General features: G+C 36.4%; 2 protein-coding genes across 2 annotated transcripts; both read right to left on the bottom strand.

Annotated features, from left to right (window-relative positions):
• Positions 1-1423: 1423 nt before the first annotated feature.
• slc18a2 (solute carrier family 18 member 2) lies at positions 1424-19994 on the bottom strand. The gene is made up of 15 exons (XM_039655483.2): positions 19840-19994; positions 18259-18595; positions 17636-17694; positions 17372-17455; positions 16778-16870; positions 15992-16081; positions 15782-15825; positions 12464-12524; positions 11818-11913; positions 10219-10297; positions 8859-8910; positions 8353-8416; positions 6460-6579; positions 6206-6339; positions 1424-4529 (listed from the first exon to the last, which is right to left on the bottom strand). Exons 1-15 carry the CDS (start codon positions 19970-19972, stop codon positions 4425-4427), a joined length of 1551 nt encoding a protein of 516 aa, XP_039511417.1. The 5' UTR covers positions 19973-19994; the 3' UTR covers positions 1424-4424.
• A 1343-nt stretch (positions 19995-21337) lies between these two features.
• Positions 21338-26278, bottom strand: kcnk18 (potassium channel, subfamily K, member 18). Its single transcript, XM_039655760.2, has 3 exons — positions 24908-26278; positions 24547-24666; positions 21338-22728 (listed from the first exon to the last, which is right to left on the bottom strand). Exons 1-3 carry the CDS (start codon positions 25128-25130, stop codon positions 21896-21898), a joined length of 1176 nt encoding a protein of 391 aa, XP_039511694.1. The 5' UTR covers positions 25131-26278; the 3' UTR covers positions 21338-21895.
• Between the last annotated feature and the right edge of the window lie 7 nt (positions 26279-26285).

Raw genomic sequence — 26285 nt, 5'->3', positions numbered from 1 at the left:
AGCACTTTTACATGGAAAAACAATGGAAAAGTCGTTCAGTGGAATAACGTTACAAAAAACAAAAGCATCCGTGTGAACTATCCCCTAGCTCTTACATTAAAGGGATAGTTCACTTTGCTTACCTCAAGGGCATCCAAGATGTAGGTGTCTTTGTTTCCACAGCATTTCAATTTTGAAATTTTTTGTTCAAACCGTTCTTGTCTGTCATTCATATAATGCAGTTTTAGGGGGTCCACCTCAAAGAGCATGCACAGGGAATACAAAATTAAACACGATTTAATGACTCGTAAATGTAAGTACACATTGATGGCCTAAGACACGAAAGAGCGGTTTGTGTGAGAAAATGAACAGTATTTATATAGTTTTTACCTCTTGTTAACAGCCATCGAACTGATCTGAATCAGATGTCCAAACCTTAACTGAACCGAACTGAACCGTTTCCAGACGTTACGCCGGAAGTGATCTCTTGCGCGTCTATGTCACGTATTGTTTACACAGAGATTTCGGAAGTTTTACCTTTCACTAAACATATTTAGATATACGGGAAATCGCAATGGAAGACGATTTCGATATATCTAAATATGTTTAGTGAAAGGTAAAATATTCCCGAAATCTCCGTGTAAACAATGCGTGACATAGACGCGCGAGAGATCACTTCCGGCGTAACGTCTGGAGACGGTTCAGTTGGACATCTGATTCAGATCAGTTCGACGGATGTTAACAAGAGGTAAAAACTATATAAATACTATTCGTTTTCTCACACAAACCGCTCATTTCGTGTCTTAGGCCATCAGTGTGTACTTGCATTCACAAGTCATTAAATCATGTTTAATTTGTACTTCTCTGTGTGTGCTCTTTGAGGTGGACCCCAAAAACTGCATTATAGGACTGACAGACAAGAACGGTTTGACCAAAAAATGTCAAAATTGAAATGCTGTGGAAACAAAGACACCTACATCTTGGATCCCCCTGAGGTAAGCTAAAACATATCAAAATTAATTTCAAAGTGAACTATCCCTTTAACAAGGTAAAATTGTATAAACTACAAAAAATATAAAAATAAAATAATAATCCCCAGTGAGCAGATTGCAGGACTATCATAAACGTAATGTTCATAACATTAGCCATTATTAAGACAGTTGGGAGCAGGTGGCATTCTGTTAGTCGGTGGACCCGTTAACAAGATTGCCACGCTGCAGAATCGATAACAGGAAATAACACTTTTAAACCTTGGGCCTATTGAGTAAAGCAACACATCTTTTTAAATCAATAGACCATATTAGAGTTCGATTTGATTGGATAACACAGTCTTGAATTGCTATTCTAGCAGGGTCACTTTTAATGCCAGTATTATTTAAACTAAAATGATTTGTCAATTTTGTTTGCAAAATGGTGAAGATCATTTGGGGAAAACAAACATGACATCTTTTTAAACATTTATTTTCTGTTGCAGTCACACACATTACCTTCAGAGCTCTAAAGCTGATGTAAAACCTAACCACCAGACCAAACACTGCATATAAAACCATCAACTCAACCTCCTAGCTGATAAACACAAACAGGACATACCAGTCTGAAGGCACACACTGACATTGGCACATACACTAATTTCTGATAAAAACAATTCAAATAAATGACGTAATACCCCTAACCCTTACTGGGTAAACGGGTTTAAAAAAAAATGACATTAAAGGACACCGCAGCAACTCAGTAACCTGACAAACATCGGCAGCACACCAATCTGATTAAACCTGTGTAGACAATTCTCATTTGTGTTTGCTTTTCAAAATCTGAACTTGTTTTAGATCATAGTGGAATCAATCAGTGTAGTGTCTCTGGTGGATTTTTACTGCAATGATAGCAGACTGGAAGCAGGGCAGAGTTCCTCACATCAACACAAACAACCTCCAGTTGTTCAGATACTTAAAGTTGAGCTAACATGATTTTTCTCGAAGGCTACTTCTGGTCGCAACTGTTGCGCTAAACTGATTGTGGCTCCAGAGGAAAACATGATTTAATTTTCCTGTGGGCAATAAAAGAACACGTAACCCTCAGTATATAGATGCCAAAGAAAATAAAGGAGGGTCAAGCAGTATTGAAGACTTATTTCCTCGCTATTTTACCGGTACGAGTCAGATCATTTTCCGCAAAAGCCAACCTGTTTAGCCCACATGAAAATGTACTTGATAATGTACTTTATAATCTACTTGATTACAATATCAAGAAAAAAATGGTAGTTACACATATTTTCAATTTTATACTATCCTGTGATTTATCTTGTTAGAATATGAAGAATAGAATGGATATGGTTTCTGAATTGGGTCAAATCACATTTATAGCTAAACTTACCATTAAATGGTGTTTTGCAGCAGGTTGTCTAATTTTAAGGCATGGAATGCAATTTTATTTTACAAAAGCAAAAAAAAAACCCCCACAAAACTATGGAAGCTTGTTTCCGCCACAAAATATAATTATTTTAAAAGATAATTGGCTTTATGCACAGCTGCACTACTTCCTGAACTTAAGCCAGCTCCTTGTTCCCCGTCTTCCATTATTGGACAAACCTGATTAATTCAGGTGTGTCTGATTATTGTTGCCGTGACTACTGAGGTCAGGCACACCTGAATTAATCAATTTGTCCAATAATGGCAGACAGGAAACAAGGAGCTGACTTAAGTTCAGGAAGTAGTGCAGCTGTGCATAAAGCCAACTGCGACTTTTTCTCTGGCAATTCTGGCTTTATTTCTCAGAATTTAGATATAAAGTCAGAATTGCGTGTTAAGTTCACAATTCCATTTAAATTCCATATAAAGTCCATTTCTAAGGAAAAACTAAGGTTTATCTCACAATTTTGACTTTATAACACACAATTGCAACTTCATATCACGCAATTCTGACTTTATATAATGCAATTCTGACATTTTAACTCTCAATTGTGACTATTTCACGCAAGATAAAAAGTCACAATTGCGATGTAAACTCGCAATTGTGAGAAAAAATGTTTTTTAATTCTGTAGCAGAAACAAACTTCCATGTGAACCTCTGGACAATTAACAAATATTTATACTCTTGATAAAACCCCATTAATTTTGTATATGCTTCAAGCATTTATGATTTAAGGAGCTTAATTTAAGGCCATGTTTCATTTCACAGCCAGTTCAGTTTTTTAAAAGAAGATGGTTAACAAATTTGCTAGAAGAATAAATAAATAAATACAATGAAAAAACTGGAACTGGAAAAAAAAAGATAGAAGCAATAGAGCAATATTGAGGCATTCATTACAAATGAACGTATTAGCAATCCAGCACATTCAAAGGACTTACTAAAATATATAAATATACATATATACTATATACACTTTAAAAGCAAAATATAATCGAAAGTACATAAAGTACCTGGATGCTTTACAGCAATAATCTACTTTTCTTTATTAAACTAAAATGAAACAGCTTGTCACCATGTGTAATAAAAATGTAACTGTGGCAAATCTTTGATAGTACAGTATAATTTTCAGCGGACATCACGCAAGTCACACAAACAGAATGTGACAGTAGGACTGGTTGACATTCTGCTTGATTATCTAATGCTGTCAGACCTTTTGCTTTTTCACAAAAATGAAAGGCCTGCGTGTATTTTTAAATGTGTTAAACTTACGTTCACTCAAATGCAAGATAACAGTAAAATCTCAGTTTGGCCTCTCAAACATCTAAATGAAAACAACAGCAATGCAATCAAAGAATGTACCAGATTCAATCGATACCAAACGTAAAAATTAAATTGGCCCGGTTTTAATTGGCCTATCATGTCCTGTAGCTGTTCTCTATAATATATGTGAACTGATTATGATATGAATGGCAACATTTTAAGGCCCATTTCAAGGTTTATCTGACTCAAACGCACCTTCACTAACGTTTACGCCTATGAGAAGACTTCAACAGGACCGATAGATATGAAGACCACACTTTCCTACCACCACAGGCAAACAATTAATATCCAGTACATATCTGTCCATTAAGTTACACTGAATGAATCTTTCATCATTTATCTTCTCAACTGCCTTTTCAGACTTTTGAATTGGGAAAAAATGACCATTGTTGTGTTGAATAAAAGTACAGTTAATATTTCCCTTTGTCCTCCTCTCTCAAATCGGTTTTTGAGTCGAATACAAGTGTTATCCATTTCAATAAGGCTGTTGGTTAGATATTTCACCTCTCCCACATTGAGAACAAACAGCGACAAGAACAACTTTGGTTTGCTTCAGAATAACATGACCATCACAACCACAGGACAGCATGGGACAGATATGGGACATTCTTACAAATTAGCATTGTGGTTTTCTTTAAAGTCATTTGTTTTCCTCTTTCATACAACAAAATAGATACTCTGGGTGACATACATGGCTGAGGGCTTTGAACTGATGAGGCCTATTCAGGGCTCTCAGGATCAAAATCGTCGCCCATTTGGTAGCTGGAGCCCTGGGTGGAGTAGGAACGGGTCTTCATTGAGCAGTTAGAGTCCATTAGAATGGCCTGAAAAAGACAGATATAAGAAACATCACCTCACAGCCTAGTATCTATACATACAAACAAAGCAAATATACTAAGGGTTTACATCGACTTACTCGGCATATACAGTATAAATTTACACAAAAATTATGCAGGAGACAATGTATCACTCGAATGTTGATTATAGATTTGTGTGCACAAAAGACCAGAAACTACGCATAATGTTTTTAGTGCTTCATTATGAAATCCCTTCCATCTCATTTGTATAAAGTAAAATGCTAATAATCCACTGTACACCCCCCGACCCAAAAAACAAATCTGATAAATTATAACAAATAAAAATGACAAATAAATTGATAATCAAATAAATAGAAATCAAATAAGCTAATAAAAATAAAATGTTATTGTAGCTATTTTTGGTCAATTTGAGAAATGTTTATTCACATTTTTATTTTATATACTTTAAGTGGTTTCCGCTTCCGCAGGTTTAAGATGATCAGAACTTTGACAGGATAAATAAATAAAGGATGAGTATTTAACAACAAAAACATAACATTACTGTCTCCATCAACGATCCTATTATTTAATACCCGATACAACCACTTGTGCATGACATCATCAATCGTGGGTGGGGCTCGTCTCATTCAATATGCCGCTGAAAGTGAGCGATGGTGGGTTTATTGCACTGTGTTTGAATGAAGCTTTGATAAAGAGTGCGTAAGCACAGAGGCGTACAGATCTGGCTTGTGTGTGTGTGTGTGTGTGTGTGTGTGTGTGTGTGTGCATGTTAGTGCTCTTCAGGAGCAGTGTAGTGCTCCTCTAGAGAGAGAATAACCATGATGCTTGGCTTTGATCACGCAGCATTTGAGGGCAAACGCACGAGTCTGTTCAGATCAGCATCACTCTTTGATCTTAGCTTAAGGGCAGTTTTTATTTGTATCTATTATGTAACAATTTTATGTTGCAGTCATATTCTATCAGGTCAGTGACTTGAAGTTAGGGATGAAATCAAAAGGAAAGCATATGTGAATGCCAGACAGAGAGTGAAATTACGATTATTATTTGGAATAATGCTAATGAAGAGAATATCAAAGATTATTTGAGAAAACTCAAATAACCATGTCTAAGATTGCACTTGCTTGTACTTGTTTTCATGCAATACATTATTTACAGTTAATTATATATTATATACGCTGACACTGAAACAGTTGGACTATATTCACCAGAATCTACTAATAAATGCAGTATAATGTTTGTTTTACCAAAACTGCCCATCTGTTAAAGGTAACATGGATGCTTTTTTACTTTAATGCATTGTCCTGGACTTTTTGTAAATTATTAATTGGCGCACGGTAATGTTTGTCTTTGTAATATTAATAACTTGCTATGACTTTTTGAGTATGTTGGCTATTTAAACATTGTATAAACAAACATGCATTTGTTGTTCTAATGCATCTAATAAATTCCCTTCAGATACAATTCAATCCCTACATTTTTTTCTCTTTGAGTATCCTGTTTCACTTTGAAATATGTTACATTTTGGGAGTAAATGGGTTGCAAATTTAAATTTACTCAGAAATATGGAAACGGAAAAAAAGCATATCAGCTATAACACTAAATAACCACTTGGACGTTTAAAAGTGAGTAGATTGGAATGAATGTGGTTTTGAATTGATGAATGACATATAGTGGGGTCTGACCATCTTTTCCTCATTGGCAGGAGGATTTCGCAGGAAGTAACAGAGAGGAGCAAACAGGATGTCTATAACACCAATGATGGTCATGAGCCAGGGGAAGCCGATGCTCCGCGCAATCGCTCCGCCAGCGGATGGACCTACACAGCAGACACGAGTGTTAAATTCCAAGTTGAAATTAAAATTAATTCATGAAAACTAATGAAATAATTTAGGATGGATCCAACATAATTAAAATAAATTATCATTTGGTTTATTACCTAAAGCGAACCCCATGCAGAAGGCAACATCAGCAATGGCGTAGACACTACCGTACACAGACACGTGCCTCAGATCCACAAGGTAACCCATGATAGGCATCATCGAAGAGTCCACCATACCTGCAAACAACAAGATATAGACTATTTCTTACAATGGGTCTGATGTAATGGAAAATAATTCCATTAAAAATAATGGGGTCTCGTCTCCAAATCAACATCCCCTTAATTCTGGCTTTTCTTAAGTCCAGCTGGGCCTGGGTCTCGTCTCCTAATCGACGTCCCCTAACGTTTAATATATCTGTGTTTGGTTGTTCCCTGGGTTAAACACTAGAGGTCCTCAGTTTTCATGGTGTCTATGCATTCTCACTACTATTCCCATGATCCTGTCTGTCACTGATTGACTGTTCATTGCCTTACAGCTGTTTCTTGTCACCCTGTTAGCACTTGTGTATACCCCGTCCTGTCTGTTTCAGTGTTTGTCACCCTGTATATTATTTGAGCCCTTGTATATTGTCCCCATACTTCCGTTGTCTTTGAGCATGTTTCTAGTGTTTGTCTTTTATGTTTTTGGATTTTGACCTTTGCCTGGACTGGTTTAGCGTGTGAATTATCCCTTAATAAATATTGCTATTGGATCATACGTTTCCTGTGTGTGAGTATCGTGACAATCTGGGTCTCCTAACTGACTTGCTGTGCAGCATAAATGACAGACAAATGTCCTCTAAATACTTTAATCATGGTGGGAGAGTTCTTGAGCAATTCTCAAAGAATCTCCCCCAAGAAGAAGCATTAAACATGGCCAGGGCATCTTAGACAAATTCCATTGAGAATCCCTCCAGTTAACACGGATACAACAGTTTTTATAGAATAGGGAGGTATGGCAAAATTACACATTTAATTGGTTCTTCATATGCAAACCCTTCTGTTACTAGGTAGAGCAAACTTTGTTTTAATGATTACTTCATTGTTAATCACAAGGTTCTAACCTAGTCATCTGTCAACTTAGTCATTCATTTCCAATATATGTTATTTTACACTCAACAGGGGTATGGCCAACAACAGTAAAAAAACAGAGGAGAACGTTTTAGCACATGGTGTTTTAAAGTGTTAGTATGTTAGATAAGGTTAGATGTTAGAAACATGGTTAGTTTAATATTCCGTTTCAAATTTCCATCACACAAGCAAGCAGATGAACCCAGAATTTAAGTCATTAAGCGTTTTTCCATAGAAAACCATTATAAAGAAAACAATGAACCATTTGGCCAATTGCACTTATATTTTAGGCTCATCTGCTCACCTGTTTATAAAATGCATTACACTGTAAATAAGGTGTACACTGAATTTAATCTTTTAAAGGTGCAATTTGTAAAAATGTTGAGTAGCCTATCTATTAACAGAAATGCAATTTGACATCCATAACTATGTTTTAGTGGTGTATAAAGAACTTACTTAATAAACCGTAATGTTTTACCTTAGAATGAGACATTTATATCTCCATAACCGCAGGCACCCCCATAGATATCATATAGAGACTAGATTCCCTACTGGCCGCTGGGCACTGAGAAATCCGACCGCCGACTGCCATAGCAGCAGCAGATGCCAGCGCACATATTCCTGCTCAAATCGGCGGACTATCGCTCGGGAATTACTTTTCACAAGTAAGATTTAAGATTTAACATTAGCGTACTATTGGTTGTATTTTGTGAATAAAATATCCCATGTTTGTCCACATATTTGTATTTGTATTCTTCTGAGAAGTGATCTAAATATTCGTGGCTTGAAACAGATGGAAAATTGACCAGGTCGGTGCTGCAGTTCTATGGATGTTTTGCCCTCCAGGTCTCAGTGCCCGTCATGTGACTGAAAACTATGAATACTTGTATTAAGACTCACCTATTGCGAATCCAACTCCAAAGTTAGGCACAATGAGTCCATATATGTCTTTTGCAAAAGGCACCTGTAAGACAATTAGAAGAGCTCAATAAAGGGCGTACCTCATATTTCTTTAACATATTATTGATTATGTGAAAACACCAAATACAGTAAAACATTATGTAGAGCATCAGAATAGAGGTTTCTCCATAAGCAAAACTCCAAATGTGTACTTGACTCTTATCTGAACTTGTTTTCCAGACTAATCTGATAAACATCTATAAGAGAACAGACTGTCTTCCTACTAAGCAGGATGTGTCCAGGGCAAAGAAAGTCAAAGCTCTTTAATTTCAAAATAAACCTTCTTTCCAGCTCTCAACAAAGCTAGTCGGCAACAAAATATGTTAGGCTTCTGTAATCCACAACACTGTTAAAAATACAGAAAGATAGGGAGTTGAAATATTCATGTGTTGTGTGTTCTCTGAGAAAAGTTAATCTCGACATGGATTTAGTCTATTACAACTTACACAGAGAATACTGACTCCAACCAGCAGCATCCCTATAAGTGAGCACAGCCATCTATAGAGAGAGAGAGAGAGAGAGAGAGAGAGAGAGAGAGAGAGAGAGAGAGAGAGAGAGAGAGAGTGTAACAATGTTAGTTTGTTTGACCCTTTTTGGCTGATGAAAGTGACCAAAGCAGTTTATATAAAAAATCATAAACACACCGACATTCAAAATGCATCCTGACAAAATCCTGACAAAATCCTGAAAAAACATAAATATAAAGCAGCACAGCTATTTTCAACATGAATAACTGTTTCTTGAGTACCAAATCAGCATATTATTGTAGAATGTCTTCTGAAGGATCATGTGACACTGAAGATTGGAGCAAGGATGAAGAAAATTCAGCCTTGCATCACAGGAATAAATTACATTTATAATATATATTTAATAGAAAACGTCTCGGTTACGTATGTAACCCTCGTTCCCTGAGTAAGGAACGGAGACATTGCGTTGGATGACGACGAATGGGGTTTCATGTATTAGTAAATGTTGAAATTAACATTAACTAAGATTAATAAATGCTGTAAAAGTATTGTTCATTCTTAGTTCATAGTAACTAAGGAAGTTAAAGGGATACTCCACTTTTTTTGGAAATTGCCTCATTTTACAACTCCCCCAGAGTTAAACACTTGAGTTTCACCGTTTTCGAATCCATTCAGCCGATTTTCTGATATTTAGAAGAATATCAGCAACCAGACCGTTTCTGGTCTCATTGACTTCCATAGTATATTTTTTTTCCTACTAAAAGTCAATGAGACCAGAAACTGTCTGGTTACTGATATTCTTCTAAATATCAGAAAATCAGGTGAGTGGATTCAAAAACGGTAAAACACAACTGTTTAACTCTGGAGGAGTTTTAAAATGAGCCTATTTCTAAAAAAAGTGGAGTATCCCTTTAACTAATGAACCTCATTGTAAAGTGTTACCAGTAAATCTTACTTGAACCGTAAAATATATATATATATGTATACAGTATATATATATATATATATATATATATATATATATATATATATATATATATATATATATATATGTACAATTTTTATAAAAAAAAAATTGCAAGAAATATTTTCAGACCCTGCAGACAAGACATATTATCAAAATGGTACACATGCATACACCTTCTTATGGTTCATAATAAGCAAAGTGTATACAATAAATAACCAAACAGTATGCTAAGACTGATGCTTAACGCAAATACAAAACCTGGCGACAGAAACTCATTTAGAGCTGTTTCAAAACAGAGGAAGCTGATATCAGAGCGTAGGAAGATAAGGAAAGAGAAGTAGGGGAAAAAACACATTAATTTCCCTTTCCTACCTCCCCATTTTGTGAGCCAAAACGGCGAAGATGTTGGTCCCTATTAGATATGAGATGCTGGCTGGCACGAATGCAACCCCTAAAAGGAGAGAGGAGAGAAAGAGAGAGAGAAAGAGAGGGGGGAGAGCTCAGATAAGACAACACAATATCAGTTTGATCTCAAAGCTGCTGTTCGTCTCACAGACGCTGTTATGAAGCTGCTTCTTTCATTCTCCCGCTCCTTCTCTTTCATTAGCTTTTGCTGCTTTTCCCTTGCCTGCCAATGACAACTCAATATCCTGCCAGACCAACGACACTCCCTTGCTAGCCCTCACTCTCCCTGGTTCTCTGCTTTCTTTTGTCTTTCTTTTTATTATCTGTCAAATCTTCATAAACAGCAGGAAAACCACGGAGAAACCCAGAAGACGCTAACTGTTTAAATTGTATTTTACAGTCTGGAGTGTGAAGGGCTCTATAAGGAGAACAAGAGTTTACTTGCTTTAGTACTTTTTCAGTAACACTTTCCAGTAAGTTTCATTTGTTAACATCAGTTAACTGCATTAGTTAACATGAACTAAGAATGAACAATAATTCTACAGCATTTATTAATCATTTACTAATACGATATTAAAATTCAAACTGTGAGCCGTGAACAAACACAGACATGGTTACAGTATGAACTAATATTAACAAAGGATAATAAATCCTGTACAAATATACTGCATTGATCATTGTTTGGTTATGTTAATTAATGCATCCATGTTAAAAATTGAGACCTTAATGTAAAGTGTTACCAGATTGTAATTCAGGAATTCTGTGGAGAAAAATTGTGAGTTTCTACATAATATCTGGCAGATAATCCCTTCACTCACAAAGCTGTAGAGATACTTATAATTTATTTATTTTATAATGTAGAGATACTGGTAATGTATTTTTCTTAATACTTATTAGCAATTATGTAAATCTCACTATAAGAAATTGGTGTCATAAATGAATAAATAAAAAATGTGCAATAAGAACACTACATTTTCGTACATTTTGCCTATTTTTTTCATATTATTATAATGACAAAAAATAGAGACATTGATTTCACCCTAAAATTCTCATTACCACATTAAAACTTGAATTAACATAAAAACAATAATGAAAATTTGCATTAATAAAGTTCAGTAAAGTAAATACTAATATGATGTTTACCTACAACAAATTTACAATTATATAATATTATCTTTTGCATTATAGCAGGGTTTCCAAACTGGGGTTCGTGAGTGAACTGCAAGGGGTGAACTGCAGTTGAAAATAAGCTAATAATTAATTATACATTTAATATAAATAAATACATTTTTAAAATATAAAATATAGTCAAAATAAAATATATTTTTCTGTTTTTGTAAAAAAAATTCTAAATAACCACTTGGACATTTTTCTTGATATTCACTCTCTTTAGCGTGTGCCCTGCTAACTTAACATCAATGTACTAATACATAAAACATACTTTGTCTATCTTTCACTGTAAATTATAACTTATTTTCCATCTTCCAAAAGTGACTATTTCTTTGCAAGGACAGGAATTGAAGAAATGTGTAAGTGTGTACATTAACAAGAGGCAGATTCTCCAACCTAGCTGCCATTTCCTAGGACACATCGTCTCCATCATCCAGATGGGCAGAGCCGGCTCCAGCATAGCAATGGCCATGTTAGCAAAACAAATGGAACCTGAAAAAGAAAATGAGGAGGGTAAGTGGATTCATTCTCTGAAGAATTCTCTCTTTCTGTCCCCCCTCCGTCAGAGCCCATTCTTGTCCTTTCTCAGATATAATAAAGAGCATCATCTTGCCCCTGCACTCAGGCCACTGTAATTGGAGAAGAGGGGAGGCAGAGACAAACACAGATGTGTTTCATGACCACTTCACTCTCTCTCTCTCTCTCTCTCTCTCTCTCTCTCTCTCTCTCTCTCTTTCTCTCTCTCTCTCACACACACACACACACACACACTTTCTCATCCTTCTCTCACAGAAAGATAACCCTCTTTATTGTGTCACAACCCCAAAAGCACAACCAGTGTCACACATGCGGTCAAATAATTGACTAAATCTTTCTTTACGTGTTTCCAAACACACACATTATTCACAAAAACATTCACCTTTGAACAGATAATATGAATGTAAGCATAAAGTGTGGTTTATGCATAGATACTAAGGTTTGCAATTTTTATAATATTCCTAACAGTAGGAATTAACCGTTTATTTGTGTTTACTGGCCTGACCTGCTGCGATGAGGATGTAGGGATCCTTCATGAGGGTAAATAGTGCAGTTCCTTTTTGGTTCTGGTAAAAATAAATAAAAAATATTTTCATTAAAATACAGTTTCGAAAATTACAAAGACATTTCCTTGAACATCAATGTTCCAATGGAAAACACCCATGGGGAAAACACAGTCAACATCAAATGTTCTGGTAGTCACCCATTTATTCCTATGGGGAAAAACAAAAGAAATGTTCTATAGATTTTTGCTATTCTGTATCTGAATTGCAGAATACCACACAAAACTTCCAACAATGTTTTTTTTTTTTAATTTTAATTAAAGCCAAATATGCTGTTTTAACATGTCTACTTTCTTTATTAATTTATTAGGATATATATTATGTATTTATTTGTGGTTGATCTCATCCATTAACAATCCAAGAGGTCAGGCACATTTGTAATAAAGGGATGTACTTCAGTGCATATAATGCCATTTGAGAAACATCACCCTAGTCACCACAGCGGTTCCAATGGAAATGGGCTACTTGAGATCACACAAAACAATATATGTAATTCCCTATACGCGGTCTGTTCCCTTTTTGACACCTCTAAGCGATTAGTGAAAAAATCACAGACAACTTTGTGAGTGACAAAATATACCAGGCCTAACTCTATATATTGATGTGGGAATTGTGGCATCTCTCGTGCAAAAGTCAAGGCTACATTTACTGAAGGGAGTGAAAGATTTCAGAAACAACTTTAGCTATGACTGTTTTGTCAAAAGAAAAATAAAGCTTATCAGTTAGACTTTTTTTTTTCAACATGTGATTAAAATATGACGAGTATAACTTTCTTCAATGTTAAAATAGTAGTGACACACTTCAGCTTTAAATGTGACAATATATTTTGGATATTTCTATCATAACAGTGATTTGGAAGAAATGTCCGTAATGACTTTTCCGGAGTAGTCACCAGGCAACGACTGACAAGTACTCCCCTCATTAAATCAGCACTTCTTTACTCCACTTCAGTGCACATACTGCTCCTCTGTGGTGTGGACATGTCATCCCACTCAAAACACCGTCACATTCAGTTGTACTGCCCTGCGAATGCTCTCATTAATGATCACAGGCCCCAAACAATTAGTTGTCAGACACTGCTGTTCTTCCCCATAATCCTGTTGGATATTGACACTCGAGGAGGCTACTGGTTTAATGATCTGTCTTATCATAACTATTGCCTGATGGCCAAGCATTCTCAATTTGATTGATTATTTGAGATGACAGGTACATCACCTTCTGGCCATAACTGTGCTATGATGATAAAAGCAAGTGACCTTTTAACAAATGTCACTCAGTCATTTGAAAATATAAACATTATGTCACATAATTGACCATGTGAGAGCTTTTCTTTGTCAGTGTATATTAAATTAGTTGAGAGCCTGCAGAACCTGCAGAAGGACAGCCTTTATGAGCCGGTGGCATTAGCACTCTAATCTTTTTGTTCTTTTCCAGAGCAAAATGTGTAGCTTCACTTGACTTGATTATTGCTCTTTTACATCACTTCACATTTTACATCAACTGACAGATATGTTAGATAGCAACATTTGCCTTTAGTTTTTTGTTTAGGCTTATTTATTGCTGAAAAACAATGGGTTAAATTTTTCATTCCTCATGAAGGATGACAAAAAAAAAACAGTTCACCCAAAGAAAAGTAGCTACACAAACAAACACACACACACACACACACACACACACACACACACTGTAGGGGCACTTGGGGTCTCCCTAGTAACTGATACCCATCAACACCACTGATCTAAGTCAGACATGTTTTGATTGGATCAGCCATTCAGTTGTACAATTTCCATTACTGTGACGCAAACCAAGGCACACATACACATTACTCTTAATACACCGACACTCTACACACATTGCTTTCAACATGCAGTACAATCTACACAAACATACACTGTAATCCATATAATCTATGGTTTTGAGGTTTAAAAATACACAGCATGAGAGACCCAAACTCCCCTTGAAAATCATTTCTGTTACTGATAAGATTAGAGCAATCACAGTACTTGCACATCATCCCCAAAGCTTCTCCCATTTTGTGCCCACAAGAGGAATACCATGTAAAGATTCAGTGGGCATCTTGCTGAGGTTACATTTCCCCATTAAGGTAACAAACATCAGCCCTTATAAAACTGACCCCAAGTCATGATTAATAAAATAGGCTGTGGTGATGTATTGCTGAGTCATAGTAAGTCTCGTGCTCCGGATATTAGCCCAATAAAAGACATTTTGAGTCCCAAAATATCAATGTAGACAGTGTTTTAACAGTGGAGTTTTAAATCCAAGTTTTTTTCCAAGTAATTTTCTCTCCCACAAATCCTTCCAAATGCAGAGTTTGACCTTAAGGTGATTGTTTACCTACAGTAATACTATAAAGTACATCACTTCTTAAAGGGAGAATGTGTACTTTTAATGTATTTTATTATTTAAAATCAATATTTTTATTCATAAATATGTCCTCAACGGTGTACAAATACCTCAATGGTGTACAAGTAAACAAAGTATTTATTATCTGTATACACATGAGACGGGTAGGTTAAGGAGGCTTCCATGTAGTTACTCCATCTTGAAAAACTATAATAGCAGAGAGGGACAAAAAGTACTAGGCCAACGCGTTTCAAAAAGCAGCAGAAACGGAGGAGCAGAGCAGTGAGAGAGTGAAAGGCGCTTTTCACTGCCTGGCATAAAGTCCAAAATAGATCGTAAAAGGAAACGTGACCAAAGATTACAAAAAACAAGGGTTCATTTTGGGATAGGTTTTTCAAAAGAGACGCTGAAATCCTGCTTTCTTCTCAATAGGTAAGTCAGTGTTACAGTCTTAATTGCAAGCTTTTTTTCATTGTTTGGTTCTTAAAAGTATATGATGATATCTAACAATGCACGTACATTAGAAAATATACGCATAACTACTTATTAAAATAGTTCATGTTTTTTCACAGTCAGTAATTCATACTGTAACATACGTTTGTTCGTTGTGTTAAGTTGCTGGTTTTTTTTAAATAACAAACCTGTTAACCCGAAGGAACACTCGACTCGAGCTATTAGAAGACATCCTGTCATAGCTTTTTGTTACATAACGGCTACCGTAGATGCAACGCAGATTTGAAAAAGCGAGGCGCTGGAGAGCACAATTCGTTTGAGTGCAAAATACATTTTCTCAGCTACATAGGAGAAATTCCTACACATTGTCCCTTTAACCCTTAAAAACTGGTGTTGAAAAACAGATGGTTAGATCAGATCAGAAAAGAAGGTAATGTACTCACCTCTGGTTCAACTTTCGAAGGTTGAAGCACAAATAGCTGCAGAGCTGCTCATGAAAATGAGGGGAAAACGCACACATCAGATATGAAGCAAATATTGTTGAGCATCAGAAACTCTTTTAATTCCACATGTGTATCACAATAACATGAAGGTTTAAGACTGATTCCGTCATTCCCATTGTGTTGAAATGTTGGAGAGATTGACTCACTCACCTCCATCGAGCACCGCCAGCACTGCCAGGATAAGGAAAGGAGCCGTCTTACCGACAAACTCATACATGACACTGCCAAACGGAGGGCCAACTGCACAACATACACACATATACAGTATATATTAGTCACGATTAATGGCTCACAGACTGCAAGCACTGCACTTCAAACTTAGAGTCTTTACTTTGAAAACGTTGACGTTGCCAGTATGCTTTGAATTATCAGATGCCACAAATCCAATACTAATTGCTCTGCAGAACAGGTTACATAATCAAGGGTAGCAAAGCACAGTAATAAAAAATAAAGTGTTCTGCAGGAACACACCCATTTTTCTGAACTTTCTGGATGAATACAGTTTAATAGGTTAATAGGCTCTTGATTATAGTACTGTATGTGCACACTTTAATGACGACTGACACATTTAATCACATTTAATTGCTGTTATCCAGTGGATCAAGTACATTTTTAGTGATTTACTTGCCATTATGAATAAACAATGATCTATCAAGGATTAAACATCCAGTAACAGTGGTTAAAGCATGACACCATTTACAGGAAGGACCAGGTTCAGGCCCCACTCTTCTGACCATTTCTTCTGACCGCTGCTTCTTTAAAGAGGGCACTTAAAGTTAACTGACAATTTTTAACTCAGAGCTTAACTTATCTCATTTTTTTCTCTGTATGTGCTCAAAGGAGTAAGATTAGAATTAGGACTTGGATCACAATCTCCAGTGGTCCCTGTGCAAACCAAGTATGGCAGAATTTGGATCCTAAACATAAAGTACACACCCAAAACTCCCATGGCTAGTCCTCCTAGAGCAATCCCTATAGCATTTCCTCTTTCCTCATCATCGGTGTAAACACTTGCCAGCATCCCCATACCTGCATTACGACACAGAAAAAGTTACAGAGGGTAAAGGTCAGCCACAAAGGGTAAAATGTCCACTAGCTCAGTTCAAGAGAGATGGTAACTTAAAGAGATTATATCAACCAAAAAAATGATTTTGATTTCTTTTGCTTTTTCTCATAAATTGATTCCTCATGATGTCAGCCCTTTAAACTCACAAAATAAACTGAATCAATTATGAACTGTACAATGAAAGAACTACTCAGGAGTTGCAAGAGTCGGTTATAGTGTAATCTAGATCCAAGGCTGTACACATCTTTCAATGGAAGCGGGGTCCATTGTACACCGGCACCTGAACACCATAACATTAACAGTGGCTTTATGCATGCAGAGTACTGAGAACATCAAAGTCAAATGCAATTTAGTGCACTCAGGTTTACAAATTGTGCACTAAATAAGGAATCATAAGACATTACATTGTAGCTTTTCACAGCATCCTTTTGAAATCTAACGTAATGTTGCACAGAATCTGTTACCTGCCACAGAAGAACAGGAAGAGCCGACACCTTGTAGAGATCTGGCCAAAAACAGCAACGCATAGCTCGAGGAAAATGCAAACACTTCACACAGAGTAAAACACACACAGAAGAAAGAGGAAAAGAAGATTTATTATAGAAATATATCACACCGAATCATTTAAAATCATGCATTGCATAAATATATGGCTTCTTCTCCACCCATAAAGACACTTAGATGTGAGATTGATGTTAAAAACAACACTAGAAACTGTATGTACTCACTGAGGGTAGAAAGAAACATGATGCAGAAACCAGCAAACATGGGGATCTGGTAGCCTATTCTGCAATTACAGATAAGAAATGACATTTTAACATTTTTTTTTTACCACAAACATTGAACTTGAAGTGACGAAGCTGTGTTGTTACATATTGCAGTGCTGGCATCTCTCTTAAGTAAAATTAAGATGTAATTATATTATCTTATATATATATATATATATATATATATTCATTTTTTGCCTCTGGTTCGTGTCTTTTGAATTAATTTAACACTTTGTGTATCACTAATAGTCCTGCACATTGCTACTAAATATTACGGCTGACTGATCTCAGGAGTTTACAAAACTCTAGATGGATCTGTTCAATGCAGCGGTGCTGAATTACCGATAAACTGGACTGGCCAAATCTCAGCATGTGGAGAAGGGGTGACAGGGCATGCACGAGTGATCACACAACTGCTGGTCGCTGAACAGCAGCAGAAAAAGAATTGCACTGCAATATTCGCTTTACTTACACTCCATTTACACTCACTGCACACACAAATATCATGCAATCTCATGCTCCTTTTGAAAGAAATGCTATTTGCTATACTTTCAAAGTTAAATGTGTGTTTTGCCATAACACACCTGTTAGTTAGGGGCCCTATGAAGGGGTTAGTGATTAGCTGTACTGTTGCTTTAGAGGCAAACAACAGACCCACTCTCACATTCTCGTTCAAAAGCTGGTCATCTGCTTTGGGGCAGTCTGACCGATTTTGAGGAGGTGTCCCAAAAGTAGGGGCTGGGGTCACTGGGCCAGCATTGCTCATCTGCGGGGTGAAGCCAGTTAGGCGTGTTGTGTTATCGTACAAAGACACAATGCTCTGGAAGGTGCCAGATGGGGAAAGAGGGGACATGGAGTTATTCCGGACCACCTGAGCAGCCTCGTCATCCACGGTGTACAGGTAGCTTGGAATAATAGGCACTACAGAGAGAAAAGATAATATAATAATAACCAAGAGAGATTAAACAGATTTGTTCAAACATGGTCTTAAATTATATCCTATAATACTTTTGAGGTTTCACAGTTAAGTAAGCCAACTTTGTTCTACTCTTAAAAACGTAATATTCTTACTTTATTACTTTATTAATCAGTTTTAGACCGCTTGAAACGCTGTTTACCAACTATAACCTACCATTTGCCTGAAAAAGTGAAGTGCTGTTTACGATTTATCTAGCTGTGTTATTTAAACCCCATTTGACCTTTCAGGTGCGTCCGTTAAATGCGTTTGACATTATCCTGTGTAAATAAATAACCCACAGGGACACCGTGTGCGACAACGCTCGAAAGACTCTTCATTCAACACTTGTGCCAAAGAGCGACGACGGGTTCAGTTTTCGCCTGGTTCCATCTGTATGTACACAAACATCAAATTCAACGTTCCCGTTTCTTGGCTCGCGGACGTGAGAACAAACACAGACAGTTTAACGCGCGTCACTGTCACATTTAATGAGAGAGCGCGGGCAGATGGAGCAGTGGCAGCGCTCGAGGACATGATCCCTTAATTCAGATCAACTGCTGCCACTGATGCAGCAGACAATTTACACTTTACAAGGGGAAATAAACGTTTAGTATAGATAAACACATTTATTTTCTATCATAAGCGTATTAGCAGATGTATCATTTTACTTGATGCATTTTTTTCGAGCAAATAAAAGTTTTTGAAATATTTTAAAACAAACAATTAGCCTAATTTAAATTAGTACTGCAAAATTGCTTATTATATATATATATATATATATATATATATATAGAAGACCCACCCTAATTTATAGAGAATTTATAGAGAAATAACTGATAGTTTTAATTGCGTTATTTTATTTCTATCCACTCAGAATTGGTTTTTGCCCAGTTTTCTATTTTGGCAAAGAAAAAGAAAAACAGACGCGTGCAGACGTTTGAGTTTCGCTTGTAGGATTCACAATTTTACAATGTACAATTTCTAGGCTAATAACAATGCATATATCAAATTAAATTGTAAGGCACGTGAAAAGCCTTTTACATATATTTTTTATTCATTGTGTCAGTAGACTAATAAGCCTAAGTGATCATATATTTGATCACAAAAAACAGCGTTTGCCTATAGAGTGGTCCCAGTGAGGGATGTTGACTTTGCATCATATGTGCGCCTTCACATGTAACAGGTGTGAGCAACATGTAGCACTTACCGACCACCGTCAACAGCATGTTGTCCAACAGCAAAGCAATGAAAACGATGAACAGAATCAGCCTCCGAGACTGCCTTTCTTCTCTTAGCCATGTTAATAAACTAAAATCTCTAAGAGCATCAAATAATCCCATTTTTTATTAAATCCAATTGCCAGAGAGCGAGCAAGAGATCCTGCAACAGCAAGAAAATGACTGTCAAAAATCACCGAAACATAAAAAAATAGGCTGTTTAGTGATACTGTGAAGATGTAACTTCAGGTGACGATTCCTAATATGAGATAAATATGTCAAATATCAAAGTAAAAATAAAATACGTTAAAAAGATATTCCCTAAAGCTTTCTGAAAACAATAAACTACCAACAATATTGTTTTCTTTTTTTGTCATGCTTTTTCTGGGTCTAAGTATTGTAATGAATAATACATTCAGTGTGGTTTTAATTCTTACCTTATGAGCACATTTGCTTTGAGCTTTGCAGTCAGATCCCGGGTGAAAGGCACGCTGGATGGATGCGTTGGTTGCTCGACTGCTGTTTGACGTCACGCTGTTTCACAGAGAACTCAAATGGGCTGTGCTGCTGAGCCACGGACGAATAAACCGTCACACAAAAAGAAGAAAGGCGGGAGCACTTTATTCAGCCTATAATAACTTCTACTTAATTTCATATCTACATAGCCTGTGCTTAAAATCTTTTCAAAGTTCTGCAGTTCTTTAAACAACAAGTGGCGCTCACCGCATCTGGACGTCATGGGTTGAGCTTGACCTTGTCCAGCACCTCTGTGTGTGTGAATAATGGGCAGAGAGGGACAGACAGAGTTAGGTTGGGGTTAGGGTGTGGTTGGTTGGACCTTCTAGCTCCACCTAATACGCCCACATTACATCCAGAGATATCAAGGCTATATGTTAATATTAATATGAGGCAAAAAGTCCCCACACGGTCGTTACACGTGCTTTAACATTGCAATGATGTTGTTTTAGCCAGCTTGACTAGCGTTAGGAAGTTATTAACAGAGGGAAATTTGCAAACTGTTGATGAGTTTAACATTAGAATCGGTCGGATATCAAGTTGTTATTACGCATTTGGGTGAAATTAGCAGCCTTCTCTTCTTTCAACCGTTTTACAACAGCGTCATCTTGTGGCGTAGGGTGATATGGGATGTTTTACATTTGCATTTGAAAGATGTTTTTGTCTAATTTGTCTTACAGAGGAAGGGTGTATTTCATATGATCATATGTGTTGATAGGACACATGATTGCTCAAACTAGTACCTAGTATTGCTCTAATTTGTACCTTGAATGCAATACAAGTCATTTTGGATAAAAGCAGCCAAATGCATACATGTCAATGTGTTTTTTTGCGAATAAATCCTTTGACTTTGGTGCAGTTAGCACCAGCTCAGGAAAATCACATCCTTTATTATTCTTCAAGAGAGATGGATGCAGATAGATAGGGCTATTTTTGCAAACAGGAAAAGCAACTCATCAAATGGCACTGAAAGATTAATTTATTCACTTGGTTTCAATGTGACTGATCAGTGGATAAGATTACATTTCACAGGCAATGTATTACATATATTAAATCATTCATTTACTAGATTTTGTATTAGTAAATAAATTAATTAGAGAACATATTCCATTCTTTATTATTTGCCATTAAATAAACGAACAAACACTGGACTATATCATCATATTTTTGTCAGATATATTATGAATTATATGGTTATAATTATAAATGTCAGGAATAAATGGATTTACTATTGACTTACAAGTGCATTTCTGATAAGTTACAAAAAATGAACAATGTCTCATGCAATTTTCCAAATATAAACATTGAAGTGATACTTTTTTGGGGGCTCAAATAGTAAACAGGAGTGCATTCATCATTCTGAGTCTACTTGTTCATCACAGTTTTATACTGCAGCACTGTAGTCCATTACCCTTCAACCCACTATATCAAACTGGCAGTGAAAGACATTACCATCTTGTGCTGAGAGTGGTTTTGCTTTCCTGTAGTAATTTCATATGCCATTAGCAAATCCACAAAACCCCACTACCTTCAGTTACTGTCTAGGTCTTTGTGTATTCCTATCTTGCCCATACTAAGAAACTTTAAGCACCGCCTGTAACAGCTAATAATTCGTGATTGGCCGAGTTTGAAGGCCATGCTCATGATGGCCATGCCCATGATAATAAACAAAAAAGTAACCATGAAGTACTTTGGGTGTTTAGGCACAATATCACCAAATCCAATGGTGGTCAAGGTGATAAAGATAAAGTAAAAGGCATCAAAGTCGTTCATCTGTGTCTCCCAGAATCTCAAAATTTGACTGCAGACCACCATGTATGCGAACACCACCAGCAAGATGACCAGCAGAGGGACGTTAAAGTGATTCATCTTCTCTCCGATGTCGGTGAATAACTTGGAGCTGTTTATTGGGGAATCCATATGGTCAAGGTCTGAGCATGAGAAGGATTTTGTCATAGAGTCCTTGACCCTGAAGCTCTCCTTAACGATAATGCGGTCAAAGGTCTCTCTGTTGTTACGAACCTTTAAGGATGTGCGTCTGAAGGAAGACTGGGTTCTTATCACCTTCTGAATGTTCATTGTCTCATGCACCACAACATGGTTGAACGTATAGGTGCTGTCAGTATCATCACCTTGCACCTGTTGGGGAGGTGGTGACTTTTCATGCCTTTGAAGGCTCCTTGAGCAATGTACCATACATTGTCTTAAGAACAGGCTGAGGCGAGTGTACGCTTCAGAGAGGAGAATTGCTAAGATATCGCCCGCATCTGAGATGACCAGCAGCATGAGAGGGATGCCCACCATCGCGTACAGGACACAAGCCACCTTCCCTTCATGGGTCACTGGATACATTTGTCCATAACCTGTTATAAAAAAAACAGAGAACTGCAGGACTGAGAGTTAATTTCACTCATTAGACAACACGTTTCAGTACTGCCATCTGCTGAAGGACTTTATCAGTGCATGGATAATGCAATTGCAGTGCAAATACTGTGTTTAAGCAAAGGAACAGGTATGTACATACAACAACACAAATAAAAGTAATATTATATTCTTAAGTGGATTATTATATTCACTATTATTGATAATAAAATAATTAATATTATTACTGATAAGCAACAACAACGTATTATTAATTTGACATAATTAGTAATTATTTTTATTATTAGATTATTAATTACATTATTATTATTTAAATAATGCGATGATCTAAAAAGTGGTTCTCATGGCAATAAATTTAAGATTTTTATTAGTTGTTTTCAGTATGTTACATGATTGCTATATTTTATCCTATCAAGTATTTTTCTATGAAGTTCAATAACCATGCACGTTTTGCTGTCAAATTTTGTCCAAGTACCAAAACCAAAAAAATTCAAACCAATTGAAAATATTAAGTTGTTCAACCTGGAAAATAATCTGTAATAATTTTGTCAGAGGACAAATGGGCAAAACAAGTGTCAGAGCTGCTGATGTACAAAAAGAGTACACAGAGAAAGAGAAATGAACCCAGTCAACTCATCAGTCTCAGCTGCTTTAAAAAAAACTATATTCATTAAGGTTAGCTGAGATGATCAAATACGCCCTTCCTAGATAACATAATGGATATCCACAGCAACAGACTGCTGCGTTTGGCACTTTTGCATTATGCTTTTCTACAAGATGTCATGAAAGATAGAAGTTTATATTCAATTAATATCTGAGCTGTGGTTAGCTGTGATTTACAATTAGGGTTGAAAGGGACTAAGGGAGAGAGATTTCTTCCACTGTCATGAGATTAACAACGGAAATGTGCCACTGGTAGAAGATAGAAAAGTCCTGTATCCATGAGATTCTGTTTAATAAATCATGATTTTACATAATGGTTTATTGAAAAAAGTTTCACTTGTTTTGGATTAGCCTGTAAATCATTTGTCCATTACTCTGCCCCATCTATATTGCTTGAAAACTTGTGTCCCATAACATTTTGATTATTCAAGGACTTTATTAGATAGGAAAATGTAGACGATATGTACTTAATGAACTGTTCTCTTAATTTTTTCCTCAATAACATGCATCATATGAACATACACTTACTGTATGGTGGCGTGGCTACATGTCATTCCTACATTTAATAACTTAATGGAAATTTAAATGTAATTATATGTCTAAGTGCATAATGGACCATAAATAACTTGTACAAAAACTTATGTATGATCTACATCCTTTATGTTTTTTTTTGTTGTTTTTTTTTTTGCAATAAACACTCCACCACACGCAAAATATCTTTTTAGTGTCATAGACCCTCCATCATAGGGGTCTCATCCAATTTTGCTTCCTTAAATTTTTAAGTATAATCAAATTGGATATTTATATTGAGTTAAAGCAATGTAAAAACTTATATTGATCATAGAATATTTACATTGCACAGCCTATTCTGCTGTTATTTGGCATATAATTAATTTAGGAAAATAACAATTTTCTTTCCTGCTGACACCTGTTTCCTGTCTTATCCTGGTTAGGTTGGTTACTGAGGAAGGCAACAGAGCATGCTGTGTGTGCTGGAAAGAAATACAGCCAAAGGTCAGAACTTCTCATGCAAATAACAAACTCAAAGGTGCATTCAATTCAATGACAGTTTTATACAAACATACAGACTTGGAAAACTTTACAAACTTTTAAGTCCAAGAAAAATAACTACTCACCTAAAGTAGTAAACACTGTACAGCAGAAGAAAAGAGAACTATAGAAGTCCCATGTCTGCCTCTTGTTATCATTGAAATCTTTCAAAATACGTCTTATCGAATCTTCCCATGTCGAGGAATCTAATTCATAAAAAGAAATTAATCTTGAACTTAAAAAATCAATTAAAATCAATACCTTACTTAAAAAGTTAAAGCCTGGCACATAAAAATATTTACATTGCAAGTGTGTATTATTCACACTTTGTAATATCATCTATCATCAAGATACACATTTTTTTATTTAAAAAAAAAAAACACTACAGCATATAGGCAGAAATATGTTTAAAAAATATATAATTTCTATATAAGCTCAAGGAAAGACCTGAGTGATTCTGCACTGTCTCCAACACTTTTCCCACCAGTGTACCGAACTGTTCCGAGTCATTGCAAGTCCTGTTCTCAATCTGTTGAAAGACCAGCGCTCCTAAAACTGCATATAAAATGAGAGATAAAATGAGGAAAACGTGAGGAAACCAACGCCAAAACTGTCTCGCACATCTCCCTTTTGCATATGACTTTCGTTCCTCTTCCACCTCCACGGACATGTCTCTCAGTCAGTCAGTCAGTCAGAGACGCGGTAATGGCTGAGCCTGAGATGAAACTGTGTGCTGCCTGCTGAGGAGCAGTCTGGCCACCACCCCGCTGCAGAAAGAAACCACAAACCTAAACTGCCTGTTCAACCGTGTGTTTAATAGCTCAAACAATGACTTCACTGCTGCATGCTCATGCCTCGTTCAACTTTTTTAAACGTGATAGCCTCACAACAATGGAGATTTAACGAGACAACAAGCATAGGCTATTTCTGCATGAAGGAGCTAAGGGCGACAGGTGGGGATGGGTGAAATTTTAGCCTGGATGCCAGGGCTTCAACTTGTTTTTGTCCACAAGAACATGTGTTAACATTGTTTTGGGGTTAGGCTCACAGTTGTAAAACGTGTAAATATACAGTATATGTTCGTGTTGAATACGACAGTAGGCTACCCGAGTTTTGGGGAATTAAGTTACTCACTGTAATTAAACAACGCTAACCAAAGCTAACAACTTTTATTATTAAGCATTTAGTTGGAGATAAATATTGGCTAGGCATTAATTTAATGAATTGTTGGCTTATAAAAATATTAAAATCCTCATCCTCATTGTTTTGCTAGTTGTATTAAAGTGGCCAGAACAGTTCTTTTTCTCAGTGTCTTAGCATTAGGTGTGGCCTTTTAACAGTATCTTGACATGTCTGAATTATTTATGGCCATGCTGCCATGCACTTATTGAATGCACTTGACTCTTTTGCATCTTCAGTGTTTCGCCTATCTGCATGGGTTGTGTATGAAAACTCCACCGGAAAATAAAGATGCTCTTGATGGGTCACTTATAGCTAATAAACCCACATGTGATGCTCTTGAGGGGAAGTGGTATCATTTGATCATTTAGCATAGGCCTACAAGACTACACACATCATGGACACCCCTTGATGGCTGCTCTGTCGAGTCTTCATTGTTGGTTAGGAACCTGGGTGTGGTCTTAGAAACCAATCTTTCATTTTTAAAAAGTCACGTCTGTAAAACTGCATTTTTCCATCTTAAACATCTAAATTACATCATATGTTCTCAATGACAAATGCAGAGCAATTAGTTCATGCGTTTATGACATCAAGGCTAGATTATTGAAATGCTATTGTGGCTGGTCCAAAACGCAGCAGCTCGAGT

The sequence above is a fragment of the Pimephales promelas genome, chromosome 15 (assembly GCF_988280905.1).
Source record: "Pimephales promelas chromosome 15, fPimPro1.hap1.1, whole genome shotgun sequence".
Classification (NCBI taxonomy): Eukaryota; Metazoa; Chordata; class Actinopteri; order Cypriniformes; family Leuciscidae; genus Pimephales; species Pimephales promelas.
Note: the sequence above shows the minus strand (reverse complement) of the source record. Positions and strands in the feature narration are given on the sequence as shown.